At 33.3% G+C, this 21,458-nt stretch overlaps 1 protein-coding gene across 1 annotated transcript; it reads left to right on the forward strand.

The window, feature by feature from the left end:
• The first annotated feature begins 13,601 nt into the window (after positions 1-13,601).
• On the forward strand, positions 13,602-18,888 carry LOC145065422 (uncharacterized). The gene is made up of 5 exons (XM_079012412.1): positions 13,602-14,025; positions 14,110-15,386; positions 17,467-17,883; positions 18,088-18,320; positions 18,424-18,888. Exons 1-5 carry the CDS (start codon positions 13,856-13,858, stop codon positions 18,676-18,678), a joined length of 2,352 nt encoding a protein of 783 aa, XP_078868538.1. The 5' UTR covers positions 13,602-13,855; the 3' UTR covers positions 18,679-18,888.
• Positions 18,889-21,458: the final 2,570 nt, after the last annotated feature.

Here is a 21,458-nt window from a genome sequence, read left to right on the forward strand (position 1 = left end):
GTTCCAGTGAAGTGCGACCCAAACGGACCATGCTAAATGGGGTCAAGTACATACCAAATATAGTTATGGACTTAGACACCTTATCGAATACTAGAATGATCAATAGCTTTTTCTTTTTTAGTGTGAAGAAAATTATCAATCAGCGAGATACATGTGTTTTCCTTTTTTAATACAGAAAGAAATTTTTCGAAAAAAGTGAGTTTTTCTTTTAGTTTCTGTAACTCAAAACTAAGAGAGGATCTTTCTTTATTTGAGACCAATAAATCGAAATGTAAGTTATCAATCATGTCATCTTTTTCGATGTTTTCAACAGAAGAGTAGTTAACGAGATTTTTTACCTAATAGGCTGATGTAACGTCCCATTTTGTCTTAAGGTCTACAGCAACTTAAGAAGGATCCGTGTCAAGAGTCCCAATGCTATCAATTGAAGTGTCAACGTGAGATTCAATGATCTGGGCCATGAGACACTTACCTTCATCATCTTAGGAGTTTTCTTTTTCAAAAGAAAATGATAGTGTAATCATCATCTCTTGAGCTGTTAAACAATTTTGAACCAATCGATAGACAAAATAATAGAGTGAGTTTCCAATAGCAATTCTTGCCTTCACATCGAGATTCAACACCCTTTTCTCTTCCTTGTTATATCCGGGCACATATTTTCCTTTCAACTTACTATCAAATGCACCATCATTGGATGATTGATGCATACTGGTGACAGGACCTTTGTTGGTGATTTCGAGCATATCAAAATCCATGAACTCGAGAGCTTTCGTGGCCTTTGATTTCCATGTAGAGAAGTTGTGTTCATCAAATGGAGGGATCTTGTTGCATAAAATTGATTTTGGATTGAAAAAGGTCGACATGATTACTTGAGTGTATCAAAAACTTGCTTTGATACCAATTGAAGGTTTGTGTCGATCGGATACACTTCAAGTATAAAGAACAAAAGTAAACTGATCTAAGCAAACAAAGAACAGAAAGTAAATAACACAGGGAGTTCTCCAAATTTTCTTTCACCAAGAAAGTATTTATCTTCACTAAGAAGACAGTTTGTCACAAAGACAATCACCAAGACAAACCTAACATTAGGGTTTACCCTAAAGTTGATTATGTACTAATCTATACAAGTATATCCCTTAATTAAAGGGATAATATCTAATATATACTAAGAACCGATCCTCATCACAAGGATAGAAGATCTACTGTCTATTCTATGCTTATCTATATCATTACCTAATAAACAAAATATTACATAGAATAACTATACTCCTCGCTGACGCTAATGGACTTGATACGCTGGCGCTGGCAATAATGTAGATGTTGATGCTGACAGATAACATGTAGAGTGTTTGACTCATCAGAAGGTGTGACCTTACATAAACGATCAGATTAGTTCTTTGAAAAATCTCCTATATCTAGCTTTTATGTTAAAGACTTAAACAACAATCAACCAGACATACCTATAACTCCGAAGATTTTTACATACAACAAGTTAAAAGTTAAAGAAGATAAGGTTGATTCAGGAAAAAAAAATTAAGATGTGAAATTTAGATTCCATGGTGTGTTGGGACAACCTAATGACAAAGTATGGCGTTTAAAGGATTACGAAGGTTATGACTATTAGTAAGAATGATCTTTTTGAAGATACCATTTTTAGAACTTCATATTCAAGGTTCTCAGGGGAAATAATGAAGATGCAGAGTTCATGTAACGTTCGGATCCTTGGAGGCATTTAAAATTTATGAATTTCGGATTTTGGGCGATACCACGTCGTGTTGAAGGCATCCCACGACGTGATGGGATTTGATGTGTCGTGGATTTTAAATGGCCACCACAGCGTGGCAACTGTTTAATGAGAAGTCGTAATTCCAGGGGTTTGCATCCTATTTAAGGGAATGTGATGGTTAGGGTTGCTCACCCTTAGCCTCCATCACACTCTCTCTGCCACCAAGCAAACCCTAACTCCCATTGTTGATCTCTATGCTTTTTGTGTTGGTTTTTGGGAGATTAGAAAAAGAAGAAGGTGACTTCTAGACTTGGATTCAACAACCAACTCTTAATTCTCACCATCTTATTATACATCTTTAGGACTCTTGTAAGTCCCCGAGTTCCAAACTTTTTGTTTATAGATTGCTAGATCTTGTATTTTGTCCCATTCCTTTCTTGATCTTGTTAGATGGGATGGAGAGACTTCAAAAAGCTTGCAACTTTATGAATCTCTGGATCATTGGGAGTAGTTCATGGTTTGGATCTAAAGTTTGAGGTGGGTTTGTGCCACGCATAAGATTATGGTCATAAAATCTCATGTTTGACCTAAGTTGAGTCCAAGACTTGCATTGGACATGCAATTCTAAAAAGCATCAAACTTTAGGATGGTTTTGGTGTTATAAGCTCTTTTGGAGCAAATAAGCTTGAGACTTAAGGGATTAAGTTGTTCTTGATAAGTCCTTGCCATTCTTTAGCCTTTTTGGACCTAAGACTTGAGATCTAGACCTCTTGGTGGATCCCAAGTGATAAAGGTAGTAATTTTACCCCTTTTGGACATTAGAAATGATAAGATCTAGATTTTGGAACCTTTGGAATTGGAGGATCCGGTTTAACTCATTAAGATTTTATGGATCCTGTTCCCACGACTGGCCTAGTCTATTACGATGTGGCGAATGGAGGGATTCGCATCTGTTTTTTCGGTTGAAGGCCACGACGTGGTCAAGGATGACCACAACGTGGAGGGTCCATCTTGACTGTTGACTTTGACCATGATTTGACTAAGTTTGACCTAGGGGTATTTTGAGTTATAGTATGAGTTTTGGTCGCTGTTATTTGTAAAGGTGACCAGTAGCATGGTTTTCAGAGCAGTGTGTTGTTTCAACTTTTCGTCTGTCTGTGAGGTGAATCTTTTTTCCACCTTAAGTGGGCCGAAGGCACCAAGGCCGACCCACTGTATTGTATGAGTAGAATGTATACTATTGTATGATTTTTACTGATGTGATTGTATGATTTATGTATGGAGTTAATCTACGCTTGGAGTTATTATGGACTCGGGGTTGATTCGGACCCGGCACAACTACTTGCTGTTATTTTGGGTTGATGCGGACCTAACACAGCCATATGTTGTTATATTATATGTATGTTGTATATAGTATTTTGGGAAGCTCACAAAACTTTGTGCTTACAGTTTGTTAGTGGTTTCAGGTACATCTGATACAAAAAGGGAAGGACCCGACCTGATCGTAGTGCATCCACATGTGTTTCGTATTTTCTTTATGATTTGGATTTGTACTCTGATAACAACTCGTATTTGACATACTTTGGTTGGTTCTTATGAATACTTGATGGTTTCGATTAAAATAAAAATGAAAATTTTATCACTATTTTTGGGATGTTACAAATTGGTATCAGAGCCTTGGTTTGAGGGATTCGGGCATACCTTCTGGTGTGCCAGAACTCAAACTGAGGAAATGATAATCTTTTTAGAGAAAATTGAATTTCTAAAAAAGATTCTTTTATAAGACTAGAAAAGGGGTGTGATGCGTGCAATCGGTCGAGCTCAAGTAAGTGGTTCCCAAACTACCCATACTTATGTATTATGATCAATATGTTGGATATGTGAATTGTATGCTAAATTAGGGCTAAGGATTGTTGGATTACTGTCTAAGTCCATAACTATTTTGGTATGAACTTGACCCGATGGTGCATGGTCCTTTTGGGTTGCCTTCACCAAAGCAACTTGATATGATGAATAATGGAGAGAAAGGATTAAATATGATTTATTAATATATTATGAGAATAATATATTAAAGGAGAAATCATATTGTTTAATTAATATTAGTTAAGAATTAGTAAGTATTAAGTTTGTGACTAAAAGACATTAATTGAACTTAAGGGACTAGAATTGTCAATTGTATGATAGTTGAATATTGAGCTAATGGACTCCATATTAAAGGGGTGGACGAATTCTATAGGGAAACCCATTAGAAATCGTCCAAAGGCCTTTAAGGAGGGAGCCTATGGGTTGCTTAGGGCTTAAGCATCAAAATTAGGGTTTCCTTGTTAGATAACCCTAATAGCCTCACTATTTAAAGAACCCTTATGCCCAAAAACGTGAACAAGACTTCTTCTAGGGTTTCCACACATTTTGGGCAGCCTCCTTCTCTTCTCCTCTTCATCCTCTTGCTCTTGGTGTTTGTGAACCATTAGAGGAGTGACATTTGTGACTCTAAGCTTTCTAAAGTCAATACAAGGAGGATTTGGGATTGTTATTGCTACATAACAATCAAGGTAATAACTTAAACCCATTCTTATGTTAATATGATTACTTGTATGCTAGAACTAGGGTTTATAGTCTTGGATGAATTGCATGTACAATAGAGAAACCTAGATCAGAGCATTAGGGTTTGTATGAGCACATAGGATGTTTTTATGGCCAAAACCCATCAGTGGTATCAGAGACTTGATTGATGTCTATTGTATTGATGCATATTTGATCGAAATCAGCACTGAAAATCGATTTTTTAAGCTTCTGATTGTTTGACTCGCCGAGTCACTTGGTGAACTCGACGAGTCCAGGTCCAGACTCGACGAGTCAAAGGGTCTGACAGCTCAGATTCGCGATTTAATTTTGATGTATATTTAAATTCTAAACCCTAATGTTTTGAAATGTTTCAAAACTTTCCCTCAAGTTTTGGAATTTAAAAGTTGATTAAAAGTTTAATTTAGGAATGTTAAATTCTAAAACCCTAGTATTGTTTTGAAAAGTTCAAATCACACCCTTATGGTTTTATTAATTAATTAAGGTGTATAATTAAAAGAGGTTTAATAAATCCATAAAGTTTTGGTTTACAATTTTATTGAATTAAAAGTATAATTATTAAATTTGACCACCTAGTATTTTAAAAGTGTAAAATACACCCTATACTATATATAACATTAAAAGTCTAACATTATATATATGTATGAGTAAAAGTCAATCTTACCGTTAGTAGGCCTCATTCACGAAGCTAGTCTATAAGGGGTGTTTAAGGAAATTGCCTATAAAATTGCAATTGAATGGGTATCCACTCTTACCCACCGCACTCTTGACTAGTGGAGGGTCGTTAGCCGAACGGGTAGGATAGGACAGAACTTTCCATTATAAGTATAATGGAGTACAAAAGTAATTAAATGTTTTACAAATTCCCAATCTTAGTTACTTTAGGCAAAAGTGAATTGATGCAATTCCATGAAATTACACTTTATGCCCTTGCGAAGACATTAGTGGAGCGTGTGTGGTCTACCGGCACACTAAATGGTTCTAAGCAAAGGTAGCAAAGGGTGACTCAATGTTTGTCATAGTTCGGTGGAGTGTGTGTGGTTTACCGGCACATCGAATAGGTGACTGTAACATGTGGGGGCACCATGTAAGTTTGTATGGTTATTCACACCCGCTTTGTGATCCTCGGCATCCCGGTCACAAACTACAGGGGCATATCAAGATTTAAACATGTCGTTGAAATGTTCAATGAATCTCAAAGGATCTAGGAGTTTTCATAGATTTAAAACTTAAATTTCTTTTTCGTTTTTCATGGTGGAAATTAGTGAATCGTCATTCACTTACCTTCAAATATTCTGCAACTAGATTACGGCATCCCTTTTCTAGGTTGTAGCGTATTGTGTTGGGTCCTAGCCTTAATATCTCATTTTGGTGATTTATTAAGGACTCAATCAATCAACTAACTTGAATTCGTTTTCTCCCGATTTGTAGATGTCAAAGTATGACAACTATGGTCTTCCCAATTCTCGTGGAACAAGCATTCCACATGAAGATGATACTCCACGATTCGATCGAGGAACAAGAAATCATGCTTTACTTCCTCCTCCTCCTCAAATTATTCTCCCTAACCCACAAGATCGAAGAATTGAAAGGTTCAATGTCACTAAAGCCCTATTGGAAATGAAACATGAAGATGGTAAACCCGTGTGTGCCCACGTTCTAGAAATGAAATCACACATCGATAGGTTGATAATGTTGGGTGCGTCATTCCCTGATAAGTTGGCTGTGAACTAGGTTCTGCAGTCACTTCCTGAATCATATAACGAGTTCAAAAGAAAGTATTATATGATGGATCATGACGATAACCTCATTGACCTACATGCTCATTGCTGCTGAATCAGAAATGATTTGGCAAAGCAATGGAGCATATTTGTTGGGAAAGTTAACCAACCATGCTTCCAAGGACGTTCTACGAGAATCGACTATCTAACTCCATTAAGTTCCTATTCGTTGATTCTTAATACATGATGTGATAAGATTGCATTTGAATGTTTTGCAGGATTAGTGAAAAGAGAGGAAGCTTGATGGAAAAGCAAGATAAATCTAATCACGAAGAAATGGATCTCAATCGCATGGATTTGAAGATTAGATTTTGAGCTTAGAAAGTTATGATAGAATTGTTAGGAATATTTGATTACATAGTTTTCAGTTGATTTTGCATTGTAAGGACAAATGTTTTCCGTTGCTGTTATGAATAAAATAAAAATTTGATTTGACTTATTTATTTATTTCCTTGCAATGAAATCGTTATGAAAAATTGATGTTTGCATATTTCTACAACGAATGGATAAGATTCTTAATTATGTTAATAGTGGAAATGTCAAGAATTTACCAAATAGGGAGAGTTTCCCATCGCCCAAGTTTCAATTGGACAGAAACTTGGAATCATGCAACTTGGTTGCACGATGAATGAGAAATTTCATATTTGAAAATTAGACTAATTCGTTAACAAAGTGTCAAGTGAAGGACTAGGAGATCGAGTACACAAAGTTGTGTGTTGATCAAGTCCACCACAAGGGTAACAAAGATATTCGTCATGATTTACCAAAGGATTAGTAAATATGATTATGCTTATAAGATTAAGTGTAATTCTGAATTGATTGAAAAAAAGGTTTAAATCAATAGCAGAACGAATAAGAAGAATCAAGTAGGCAGAAAGATAAAAGTTTCTCTATTCTAAGAAGAAGGGAGAGTACCTTTTATGCTTTATGATATGACTTAATGATTAAGAACCATATCTCAATTGATCCTCTAAATAAATCTTAGTACAAGTGTATGTATAAGAAGAGGAATCAAGAATTGAAAAAATGGTTAAATCAAGAAGTCAATCATACTTCATTCCAAAACAAGTCATATAGTTAAGATTATGACATTAAGTGACAAGTCTTAGGAAGGTTTATAACATTCATCAAATGTAGAATTTGGAAAAAGACTTTCCTATTCTCACACATTTGAAATTGGAAAGTTGTGATGTCTTGGATAAGACAAAGACCAACTAGGACCAATTTTATGAAATGTCTTGTCTTGATAAAGGCTACACTAACTCTTGAATATTTGTTTGTCAAGAAATGTTTATTGACAAGAGAATCTTATATGTCAAGGAGTCAGTGGGAGTCTTAATGGTCTTGAAAGGTTTCAAGAATAAATCAAGAATAAACCTTATCGATCATCACTAGCACACGAGTAGAACCTATCGTGTTGACATTACCTTGTTTTTGTGCCATTCCAATTGAGTTAATTATGCATGTGAGCCCTATGAGTTCTCATTTGAATGCATAAAAGGCAAGGACCTTGATCAATTGAAAGTACATTGATAGGAAAGGGTGAGCTGCTTAACTACTTGGAAGATATGGTGGGCAGCTGTGTTACCATAAGGCAAGAAATCAAGATTAAGAAAGTTCGGTCCATATGAGTTTGAATTTGTCGTAAACTTTGGTTTTGACAAATTCACATGGATAGGAACACATACACCATTAAAATCTAAGTGTCATAAGATTCCCTCCTTCATGAAAATGACTGTGAGGAAATGCTTTCACTAAGAAAGATTTTAAGAAGATAGTAATTGTGAAAATTGTATTCTCGAATTCGATTATGGTTACGGTATCCCTTTCCATGATTCGAATTATGAGATTTGGCAATTAGTCTGAATTGTTTAAGACACACATATGAGCTATCTAAGGCAAAGGTGTATAAGTTTAAGAAGCATTGATAAAAGTTATCAAAGCATTGGGTATTAGAAATATGAACTTAAAGAAATTCAATAGGCATTGTTTTTCTGAAAGTTAAGTTGTTTCTGAATACATTTCAAAGCTAGTAGGAGCATAAGTGTTATGTTTATAATAATCATCGTGATAGTGGGAGCATAAATGTTATGATTGCATGATTGTTAAGGCAAGTATTGCAAGTTAGCAATATTAATTATAGAAAACAAGAGTTATACTTTGCAAAGTTACAATGGTTGTTTTGCTATAATTAAGGGAGAGAATATTATGCTTCATTTCAAATCTAAAGGCTTAGGTTATGGAATGTTAATAAATTTAGTCAATGAAACATAGTGCGTTCTTAAAATTCGATTATGATTACGACATTCCTCTTCATATTTCGAATTGAGAGAACGTAGCACATAAAATATTATGGTAGAAGTTTGATAAAGTATCGAATCTTTATGTAAGACATTATGCATCGTGTCGCATACGCTTCGGGTATAGGATCGATGGCAAATGCTATAATATTTGACCATTCTAAAATTTTCCAAATGTCTAGTGCATTTAGAGGGAAAAGGACAAGAATCGGTTTTGACTAAGATAATTAGACAACTATCAAAGGACAATCCAAAGTTCGCCGAGGATTGGTCGCTTGTGAGTAGTTGGAAGCATGATATTGGTTGGACCATATCGACATTATTATGAATATATAAGATTCTATTGAGAATGAGTTGTCATATGGTAAGTATGGAAAGGTTTCCATATTGGGGATTGGATATTGAGAATCAATGTCTAGATTAGAAATTTTATGCAAAATGATGTTCAAAGGAATGCACTTTGAGTGAGAGACATCACATCTATGGAATTGTCTTGTAACAATCTCCGATAGAGGACTTTGTAATTTCATTGGCAATAGTCATTGTGACTTTAGTGCAGTGACATTACAAAAGGATCATTGCATAAAATGTTAGAATCTAACATATTCCATAAGTGGAAAGAATTTGATATTATTTCACTTATGAAAATGGATTAGGAGTTGTGAAATGCTTATGATTGGAAATGTGTTCATTTGATCTATTTCACAAAGTAAGAACCGTAGGTAAACATTGTGTGTATGCTAAGAGCATGGGACTAGTGTTGTAATTCAAGTAAGAAGTTGATTACCCGAAACAACAAATAATGAGTAATCGATATGGTGATAAATAAAAGATGTTTTATTTATACTCAAAGGTTTGAGGCCATACGGGATTAGTATTATTCTTGTGTTTCACTTTGCATGTTTTGACTTCCTGAATAATTTAATTGGTTGAGAACAGTCAAATTATTCAAACGAGCCACAGTCGTTCATATGTTTGAAGTAGATATGAATAAAGACTGACATGAATTGGTGTGTGGATTGTCTAAAGAGAATTAGACATAAGCAAATGTTTGCTACAACGTTCATGAGTGCTTATGAATATGATTTGAGCATTGGATTAAACCCACGCTCACTTGGATCACTTCATGGATTTGTATCACGAGTGATTGGTGAGACGATAATATCTTATATTCTTGAAACCGAGATGTGTGAGTTGTATCTTGCGAGTTGGTTACACATTGATAGTATGTAAACGCACCAGTAACTTGGTGTTATAAGACATATTGTTGTGTGTGATTTGGTGAGTGAGTGCAAGCGAGCATTGAGTCAAAGTTTATCCGGTCCTTTTATCCAAAGTAGGATAAAAGCGATATCTGTGGGCCCCTCGATGATTTAGTGATGGCACCTAAGCGCTTGGCTAAGCCGGGACTAATTTGATGTGTTCAAATTGTAGTCTGTTGTCAGTCGTCATAAATCTGAATTCGGGAAACAACACATAGACAGAGAGAATGATTTAGATCCATGTCTCAGTCTATACGATATCTAGGATGGAGGAATATATGATCCCTTATCTTAAGGACACGCGTATCTGATAAGATCAGAGTTGACAACGGCTTTGGAAAGCTACGATTGCAGATCAGGATCTGAAGTCATACGCAGAATAGTTATTAGACTTATCCAAGTGGGAGACTGTTGGATTAGTGTCTAAGTCCATAACTATTTTGGTATGTACTTGACCCGATGGTGCATGGTCCTTTTGGGTTGCCTTCACCAAAGCAACTTGATATGATGAATAATGGAGAGAAAGGATTAAATATGATTTATTAATATATTATGAGAATAATATATTAAAGGAGAAATCATATTGTTTAATTAATATTAGTCAAGAATTAATAAGAATTAAGTTTGTGACTAAAAGACATTAATTGAACTTAAGGGACTAGAATTGTCAATTGTATGATAGTTGAATATTGAGCTAATGTACTCCATATTAAAGGGGTGGATGAATTCTATGGGGAAAACCATTAGAAATCATCCAAATGCCTTTAAGGAGGGAGCCCATGGGTTGCTTAGGGCTTAAGCATCCAAATTAGGGTTTCCGTGTTAGATAACCCTAATAGCCTCACTATTTAAAGAACCCTTATGCCCAAAAACGTGAACAAGACTTCTTCTAGGGTTTCCACACGTTTTAGGCAGCCTCCTTCTCTTCTCCTCTTCATCATCTTGCTCTTGGTGTTTGTGAACCATTAGAGGAGTGACATTTGTGACTCTAAGCTTTCTAAAGTCAATACAAGGATGATTTGGGATTGTTATTGCTACATAACAATCAAGGTAATAACTTAAACCCATTCTTATGTTAATATGATTACTTGTATGCTAGAAGTAGGGTTTATAGTCTTGGATGAATTGCATGTACAATAGAGAAACCTAGATCCAAGCATTAGGGTTTGTATGAGCACATAGGATGTTTTTATGGCCAAAACCCATCAAGGATACCTTCAGGAATCGTATGATAGAATTGCCTTATTTGTGTGATGCCTTATAGCCTAGGGGATTGGATGTTATGTATTACTTGGATTTGATATCGGCTCAGTTAATTGCTAAGTGTATGTTTTCAAAGTTGTATACAATTGGAATTATATAGGCCTAGAATGATCGATTTAGCCTCATTTCCTGTTCCTTGTTTTGGTTGTTGACTTAGGGTAGAATCATCATTTGACAGTCTATATGATCATATTTTGTGTATAACTTCCATACATAAGGCAACCAACGGGGTTGATTAAGGTTCTTAATATTGTGAGCGGTGGGAGATGAGGATTCCCAGTGAGTAATTTTGAAACTGTGGTGAATTGTGTATTTGACGGAGAAGAATTTCTTTAGGGTTAATAACAAAAAAAGGTTTCCCTCAGCTACTCTTAAGAATATGGTTATTCAAGTAACCACATTCGATGCATATTCAGAAAAAAAAGATCGGAAAGAAATAGCATAACATTTATTATGGTTGTTGGCTATTTGGGAAGCTTTCCCGAGCATTGTAATTTAGTGAAGATAACTTCTGAAAGAACGGTGATTTGTCATAAAGGAGGAGAATATAAAATGCAAATGTTATTGTAATGAGGTCCAAAATAATCAGGTGTTTCTGAAGTTTTCTTTGCCGACACAATATTTAAAGAAGATGAAGTTTAAAGAAGTCATACCAAAGCACTTAATAAAGCTTATTAAGCTCCTTTGTAATCTAATGTATCACATGGACTATTATGATCCAAACATATATGGTTGTTAACGGAAGCAGTTAGTTTGGTATATATATATATATATATATATATATATATATATATATATATATATATATATATATATATATATATATATATATTATAAAATCTACAAAACAGTTGAATGTTAATATTTAGATCATAGTTCTTTAATTATGCAATATTGATTTTGTCTTTAAGATTCATAACTTATCATAAATTTTATAGATTTAAATAGATTACATATCATCATTCTCTTTTCATTTAACTTTATAATTTTTTTTCACTACAATGCTACAATGTATCGAACTTTATAAAAATTAAATGCAACAAATTTCATAGAAGAATCAATTATTTGTGAATTTTTTTCCTAATTGAATAGTTTTTTTGAAAAAAAAAACAACATATAGATCAAAAAGAAACTAAATATGAATGTTAATATTTAGATCTATTATTTATGAATAATTTAATAAAATTAATATATATATATATATATATATATATATATATATATATATATATATATATATATATATTAAAGAAATGAATCTTAGGAATAGTAAATTTGGAAGTTTTTGGCAACTTTGGTCCTTATTTTTTAGCCATTTTGACACTTCTGGTCCTTGCAGTCAAAACTTTTATATTTTTTCATAAAAACATGAAATGAATATTATGAATAGTAAATTTGGAATTTTTTTGGCAACTTTGCTCCTCATTCTTTAGCTATTTTGACACTTTTGATCCTTACAATCAATATTTTAACACTTTTTAGGAACCTTTTAATATTTAAAGTTTGGCCACAAAACTTTAACGGTTTGACAACTTTGATCCATTTTCTAGAAAGTTGTTAATTTCTACCCCCTTTAATTCTTTAGCCATTTTGACATTTCTGGTAATTGCAGTCAAAACTTTTATATTTTTTAATAAAAACATGAAGAAAAAAAAAACGGTCCGGGGCAAAGCTCGGGCTTTTCATCATTCCACTTTCTACGTCTGTCATATTTATCGATTTGAAAACAACATTGAAAGTTTCTGGCTCCGCGTAGCGGGGGTAACCTTTCTATTTGAAATATATGTCTATTGAAAATGTTATATCTATTATGGTTGAATTTAATATATGTTAATTACAACTTCATTAATCTATAATAAACAATACATTATAGATGCTATTATTTTTTACTACCATCAACAATTGTTGGAAGTAATATTTAACCATGTTTTTAATAATATATTAATTATTTAAAAGTAAAATAATTAGACAAAAAAATAATAATAAAGCAACAATCTAGCTTATATATATGATAAAAGATTATAAATTAGGAAATCTTCAAAAAAAAGTCCTAATATTTTATTATAATTTATGAAAAAGTCATGAACTAAAATTTGTTTAAAAAAAAGTATGAATTACCAATAAAATTGATGATTTAACCATTTTTCCCGGTTTACCAGTTTCATTATTTACCTGGTTCATTAAAATCTTATTATTTTACCCTAATTTATGAATAAGTTCTAAACTAACATTTAGTGATGATTTAGCAATTTTCTCCATATAACATATATTCACCGGTTTATTTGCTGACTTGGACTCCTAATTATTAAATGAACTGGTAAGATAGATACGATGAATTATATAATGCTACGTTGAATTGCTAGGCTTTAATTTCAACAATAAAACTGGTAAAATATATGTTAAATAGAGAAAATAGTCAAATTATCATTAAATTTTAATTTGTGACTTATTTATAAATTAAAATAAAATAATAAGATTTTAATGGAATAGATAAGTAATGATAGGGAAAGAAATAAATCAAATCTAATTTATATTTTTTCATAAATAAATAAATAAATTTTAGTCTGTAATTATTTTATAAATTAAGATAATAATTTGAAAGATTAGTAGTCTTTGGAACCTTCGATGATCCCATTGACGATCTTGATTCTGATTTTCGTATTTATAGCGGGTAAAACTCCATTACGCGTTTAATGGCTATAATTTTTCCAATCACTCCGTTCATGTAGCTTTCTTCCCCCTCGCAATCGCATCATCATATGGAAATCCTATTCAACCCACAATCCTCGCCAACATGGCCGCATATATTTCACCAAACATAACTCTTCTTGTCCATTCTCAATTTAATTTCCTCCCTGATTCAGCACTCTTCTCTCCTCCCCCTTTCGCCTTTACTTGAAGAATGATAAACTTACAATCTTAAGAGTTAAGCCTGTTAATATGGCGACCCATAAGCTGTTTACCCTAAAATCCTACTTTAATTTCATGGATGAACCAGTTACAGCTGATTTGGTGCAGAGAACGATGAAGAAAATTTGTAGGTTTCTGTGGGTTTTGCTATGCGATTTCGTTTTGTTTTTGTCTGGGCATTTGATCAAACACCTGGCGAGGTGGGTTTCAAGTTCGGAAATTTTTATACTGTTTTTGCTTTTTGTTCATCTAATTTTGGAATAAATCGGTGGGTTGTTTTGCAGATCACGAATTGATAATGATCACGAGAATAATCTGGATACAACTGTGGTTTTCAATGAGCTAGAAGAGCCAACTGCTCGAAGCTCCCGTGGTTCGAACTTTATTGGGTTCGATGAAGACTACAAATCTGAGTTTACTTTCGGGTTTCAGTTTCAGATGAAAGAAGAAGATTTTATGAGCTATAAAGGCGTCACCGAGGCAAAATCACGGAATACAGGGGAAGCTTTCATGGAGAATGAGCTGAAAACGACGACGAACACAAGTAAGTACCAATTCGTGCCTGTTCATAATTTTAGCGAGTTTGTTGCAGCTCCAGAATCAGCTAGCTTTACTGTTCATGAATCGGTCATGGAAGACGATTTCATCATTAAAGAAAAGGGAATAAGTAAAAAAGACTTTAGCGACTTAGAAGTCGAACAAGAGCCTAAAATCAAAGATGAACAGAAAGGATGGAATGAAACTTCAAATCTTCCATCAAATGAAAAAGTTGACGATTTCATAGAACCAGAGGTTTCTTCTACTCAAATTCATCAAAGCGCTGATCTTCCAAATCCAGATTCCATCAATTCTGAAGAAAAATCGAAGGAATCTGTGAAATTACATGTGAAAGATCAATTGAATTCGGGTAAAAATGGAGTTTCGGATCCCGAGAAAGTTAATTGGTTGGGGGATTTTTTCATGAGAAACGATAGTTTTTCTTATGGAGTTCAACTATCTCAAGAACACGAATCTGATTCTCTAGATTCCCATCTGGAATCATATGATTCCAGTAATGAGTTTATATCAATTAGTCCTCAAGATGTCGAAATCATCAATGAAAAAGAGTCAGAAAGTTTGAGTCCAGAAGAAATTGACGATGATTACATTGAATTCGAACCCAATCTCAAAGATCATGAGAACATACAACAACGGAATCTTGATTCCAACGCCAAACATGAATCAGATGCTTTTACCAAAAAGATGGAATCACAAACTGAAGTCATGAAAACATGGGAATTGGATTTGGAAGAAGAAGAAGATGAAGCTGATGTGTTACTTGAACATCAAGAGTTAATTGGTCAGATGAAAATGGAATTAAAGAATGCAAGAACAGGAGGTCTCCCCACAATTCTTGAAGAATCTGAAACTCCAAGAATGAAAGAAGATTTAAAACCTTTAAAAATGGATGAGAAACTGGAGCATAGAGATTTAATGGCAGAAATTCAGAAATTCTACAAAAGCTACAATGAAAAAATGCGAAAATTAGATGTCTTGAATTACCAAACATTGCAGGCTATAAGTAAGTTCTCTAATCATATCGCCATTTTTCATCAAGAACATGTTTATAAATATGAAATTCTAATTTTATTTCCAACTTCAACACCAAAATATTATTCTTCTAAATGCTAATTAACTCACAAGAACTATTTCTCTTAGAATCCAATACAAAAAGTCATTGGGTTGACAAAGTTTAGTTTTTTTAGATTAAAACTTTGACCAACTTTTTGTAAACAAAAGAAAACGTGTGCCCAAAATAAATTTGCTAAAATTTTATTTTCAAAAAAAAAAAAAAAAAAGATCTTTATATTTTGTCTTGTGTTGCCGTTTAACAACCAATACCTTATTTTTTCTAATCGAAATTTGAAATATTTTTCTAAACTAATAACTTTGACATGATATAATCGTTCACGTTAATTTGAAAAATATCCGAAACTTTTATAATTTAATTGGAAAAAATACGTAATAAAGTATCAATAGTTAAATAGCAAAGCTGACATAAACATGTATATAATTTTTTTTTTTTTTTTAATTTGCCATTTAATAAATACATTGATTACAAATTGCTCCTATAGAGGATCTTTGTTTTAAAATTGATTGAGGAGTGGGTCACCATATCCTTTTAAACCATCAATATTTATTTGGTAACAACTAGCAAGATCCTTATTCTGTAGAAACAAGAATTTTTCACCAAATTGTGATCACAATTTTTTATTGGTCAACAATTATAGAAATGCTTTTTACACATATTCCCCACTTGATCTAACTTTTATAAATACCCTTTCATTAGTTTAATGAATATATATGGCTTTTTGTACCCACTAATTATGGCTCTAAAAGTCAAGTCACAAGTGTAACATGAACACTCACTTGGATTGTAAACTATTCGCGATACTTTTACCGGTTTTCACTACACGGTTTAAAATGAAATTACCAATTTACCCATTGAGGAAACACGACATTTATTGTTGGTGTCATTCATACGAAAAGTTAAAAAGTACATAGTCGGCATGCGTATTACTGTGGAGATGGGTGAAAAGGACTGTCCTACTTGAAGAACTTAAAAAGAAAATCCAATCTTTTGTTTGGTGAATTTAATGATGCTGAAAAATTAGGTGTACTACGATATAATTTTTTCGAAAAAAAAGAAATTGTATTTTAAACAGTTGGCTTTCAAATTAAATGTTTTTTTTATGGGTATGGGTGTGGGTGTCTCCATCACATAACATCAAAAGCTCTGCCCATTACTCGTGTTTCACATACATCACTTTACATGAGTCACCTTGCATAATCTTTAAAATGAATTTCAACGATAATAATGATGAATAAGAGATGACATGATATGATATAAACTTGACCGACCAGAAAAAAAACATTCTAAGCCCATTTTGTCAATAATAATGACAAGGAGGGTAATTTTGTCTTTTGATCATACGAAAGATCGACAATTAACTAAGGGTGCGTTTGGTTGTGGAAAACTATTTTCATTTTCTAAAAAGTTGAGTTTTCATTTCTAGTTTTCAATGATAATTTTAGAAAACATGTGTGGTTAGGACCGGTCGAGTTTTCATTTTTCATCTTAGAAATTTGGAAAACTATAAAAATCACTTTTATAATTTACATATAATTTGAAAAAATAAAAATTTTCATTTTCTTAGAAAACATTGGAAAACTGAACGAACCAAACGCATTTTCAAAATTTCCGTTTTTTTGGAAAATTTCCCTGGAAAACTAGAAATTTTTTTCACAACCAAACGCACCCTAAACTTTTTATCTCATTTTATTAATGTACCACTATTTTTTCTTTTCTCTCATGTTTTTTTCTTTTTTATGTCATTGATATAATGTATTTTTGTGACATTAAAGTACTTTTTATCCTATTGAGATAGTGTACTGTACTAATAGTGTACGGTATTTTTTTGTCTTTTTGTGTCAGATGGTATCGATAGTATCTATATGTTTTTGTGTCATATAGTACCTAGTACCTGTACTTTTTGTCTCACTAACATCAGTACTTGTACTATTTGACACAACAAATAGGGTTTTAGTGACATGTATTGCTACGTGAAACATTCTAATTATCGATTTGGTGTTTACTACAGATTTTCTACGAATGAAGCATCCGGACCAAATGAACACGGGAGAAAACAACACATCACTCTCAGCCCTCAAATCGGTTCTTTTACCAAGTCTATGGCCATGCAAATTAAGAAGAATATACGCGGACCCCACACTAAAATCCATCACCGAATTAAATAAAGATTTAGAAATTGTGTATGTTGGACAAGCTTGTCTCTCATGGGAGATTCTTCATTGGCAATACAAAAAATCGAAAGAATTACAATTATATGATCCTCAAGGCTACCGATCTTATAACCAAGTTGCAATTGAGTTTCAACAATTTTATGTTCTTCTTAGAAGGTTTACAGAAGATGAATTGTTTCAAGGGCCTAGAGTTCTTAATTACACCAAACAAAGATGCATCCTTAAAGGCCTTCTTCAAGTTCCAGCCATTAGAGGTAAATTTCAATGTCTTGGAGTTTAAATGTTTTAAAATTTGTTTGTTTAGTTGGATGGAATGGAATGAGCTAGGTAATGGAATAAGGAAAACAAACAACTTCTTTTCATTCAATGGAATCGGAATCAACCATTCCATTCTTTCGACGATTCCAGAATACCAAACACTTCCATAAATCAAGATTGTTTCTTGTTTCTTATTGTAGATGACAATTTAAAAGAAAAGAAGGCAAGAAAAGAAGACAAAGAAGATATAGTTTCAATATCAACAATAGCAACCATGATCAAGGAATCAATGACAGTATTTTGGGAATTTCTTCACACCGATAAAGACACCACCAATTTGTTCTTAACAATAATCCTTCAAGGAACCAAAGCACATCTTCAAGACCCTAATGATTCCACCCTTTTCATGGAAATCAAAGCAAATCATCAAAAGGTTTGTATTTGTATATTACATTTTACAATTTACACCTTGTAGATTTGTAATATGTGCATTTACGTTTGTACATTCTATAAAACGTTTTGTGGGTGTTTTGTAGAAGGAAAGAAGGCTCAAGGACATGCTAAGAACAGGAAATTGCATAGTGAAAAAGTTTCAAAAACATCAAGAAACAATATTGGATCAACATATGTTTGTGTCACAAGTGGAATTAAGATTGGTTTCAAGAGTTTTAAGCTTGCCAAGATTGAGTAGAGATCAATTGGTTTGGTGTCAAAGTAAGTTGAACAACATCAAGTTTGTAGATCGAAAGGTTGAAGTTGAAGATAGTTTGTTTTTGCTTTTTCCATGTTGAAAAATGTAAGTTTTGAGATATATATATGAGTAGAGATCCCACTTCTTTATCTATGATCCATGTTTTTTTTGTTGAAGGAAGATGGAGAAGTAGTGGATTTAGTAAAGTTTATATGAGTAAAAACAGAAATTTTGGTTAAGTTATTGTGGAGGGTTGAAGGTGTATTTATGTATGCTATATATAATATATGGATTATAAAATCTTTTATTAGTGGATCTCTGTTATAAACTTGATGACTATTTTTTATCCAAACATGAGTACGACTTGAATTCAAAAGTTGAATTCTACTCCTTATATGTTTTGAGTTTTGTATTTGTACCTAAAGATTTTAGAATTCGACCCTATCAAGGTAGAATTAAGTTCAAACTCAAATTATTTAATAAGCGTTTATCTTGTTTGTCCATTTGTTTTTTGGATTATTTATTTTTGGGGCTATTTTTATGAACATCTTTGTGTGATTATTTTGATTGTGACAAATTTGTTTACACTCTTAATTTATAAAATTCATCATTGTTAGCATGCATGCCCATCGGGGTTTTCCACGCGTATAGGGTCGGGGTTTCTTTTACACTTATTTTAGTTGTTCAAAACTTCTGCTATGTAATGTGATTGTTGACTAAGGAGAATTTTGTTTATAAATACCTATGTAAATATCTTTTATGTAATTTTATTAAGACAAAACTTCAAAAATGGTCTTTGTGGTTTCCAGAAATATTAAGTTTAGTCCCTAAGTTCAAAAAACCTCACAGATGGTCCCTGTGGTTTCAAAACTTTTAACAAATGGTCATTCCGGCTCACTCCGTTAGCATTTCACCATTAACTCATTTTTTAATAAAATATTGCAGGGGTAATTTCGTCATTTCAGTTGTAACCTTCTCTCTTTAAAAGAAATTGCATGTCCGATTTTTGGGCAAATCCTTTAGCTTCATCAGTCGATCATCTCTCCTCCTTTCCACTGTTGCTCGACCGTTGCACCCTTCACAACATCCAATCGCTTCTGATTCAAAGATGGTGACTTGCAGATGTGGGAATGAAGCAACGAAGATCACTTCATGGACGGATCGTAACCTTGGAAGACAATTTTGGAACTGTAGAAGATGTGGTTTCATTCGATGGTCAGATCTTCCTATGTGTGGTAGGGCTTTGGTGGTGTTTCCAGGTTTGATAAGATCAAAGAATCAATTGGAAGAGAAGGTCGCCATTGTAACTGCAAAATTGTGGAACTACCAACTAATGTTGTTTTGTTCATGGGTGTTTTTTTTGGTATTATTTTAATCTCTAAGTATCTTGTGAAGTTTTGGATAGTAGTGGAGTTTTGGTTTTTGGTTAGTAACCATTGTAGGGTTTTTATTTTATTTTAATCGGAGAGGGTTTTTTGGCTTTCAGTTTATGTAGGTGGTTTTGGAATTGGTGTTGTTGTATTTGGTTTATGTATCAGATTAATGTGTAATGCAGTGGTAATGGTAATGGTAATGGAATGTAGTTTGTTATAGTTCATTGTTCAATTTCTTGAATGTTTTTGAAATGCAATTCTTAAGTGTATTGTAAATGCATCTTGAAGATGGTTTTCATTTCCAATTGAAATGTACAATGTTATTAATTGATCTGTGAAGGGTAGTACACAAAACATATTAATTCATTACCAAAAAGTGCATACACACCATTACATTCAAAGTTATAAAGTTCTTAACACAACCATGATGCAAAGTTTTCAAAAGACCTACAACACAAGCATTACATGCAAAGTTTTCAAGTTCTTAACACATCTTCAAACAAGTACACATGACATAAGTTTCTAAATACCTACAACACCAGCATCCTAATAACCACTAAGTTTCAGCCCCCTCCAACTTCACCATTGCCTCCCTGCCCTTTACATGTTCTGGAATTGTGCCCTTTGTTATGACACTTTGAATAAGTGACTGCCAAATATTTCCTGCTCAATCTACCAGCTTGGCTGTTTGGCTCATCAACACCTCTCCTTCTCTTCTTCTTATGCCTCCTAACCTACACATGTTGATATACTATAGTTAAAATTGAATTCATTCCATGTTCACATGTATACTATATTTTTGGTGTACTTTAAATACAAACCTGTGTCTTATGTTTTGGTGGAAGTAAAGTGAATGGGCAATCACTTTTAGGCCACATTGTACGTCCATTCAATGGATCAATTTTTTTGAAATACATGGCTTTCCATGTTGATAACTTATAGCAAGGATGGACCCATTCATCAACATGTGGGGCATTTTCACCATTTTCAATTTTGTCCCATATAGCACAAACAGCATGTCTACATGGGAAACCTGTAATCTCCCAAAACCTACAACTGCAACTTTGATCATTCAAGTTTACCACATATTGGTCTTGCCATGTGCTTGCCACTCGGTACTTCCCTGCCCCATTGTATTTAGCCACATACTTTGATGCATCAGCCTTAATCTTTTCAAATAGTGTAGTTGCAGTAGGGGTTAGAAGTCCTTCACACTTATCTATTTCCTTTTGCACCACACATAACCTCTTCATGAGATACTCTCTAATATACTCTAAGCAAGTGATAATAGGTTTATCCCTACCTTCATCTAGCTTAGAATTGAATACCTCACAAAGGTTATTCAACAAAACAATCAGTATGTGCCCTTCCTGAATAATAGATATTAACAGAAGACAATTACACATATAGTAAACACACAACAGGGAAGATTAACATTTCTCAATAAATTTCTAGAAACTTTCCACTAAAGTGAGATTTAGCCCAAGTGTTTGCTAGGATCTTAGAC

The sequence above is a fragment of the Lactuca serriola genome, chromosome 8 (genome assembly GCF_051521515.1).
Source record: "Lactuca serriola cultivar US96UC23 chromosome 8, Lser_US96UC23_V15, whole genome shotgun sequence".
In the NCBI taxonomy this organism is placed as follows: Eukaryota; Viridiplantae; Streptophyta; class Magnoliopsida; order Asterales; family Asteraceae; genus Lactuca; species Lactuca serriola.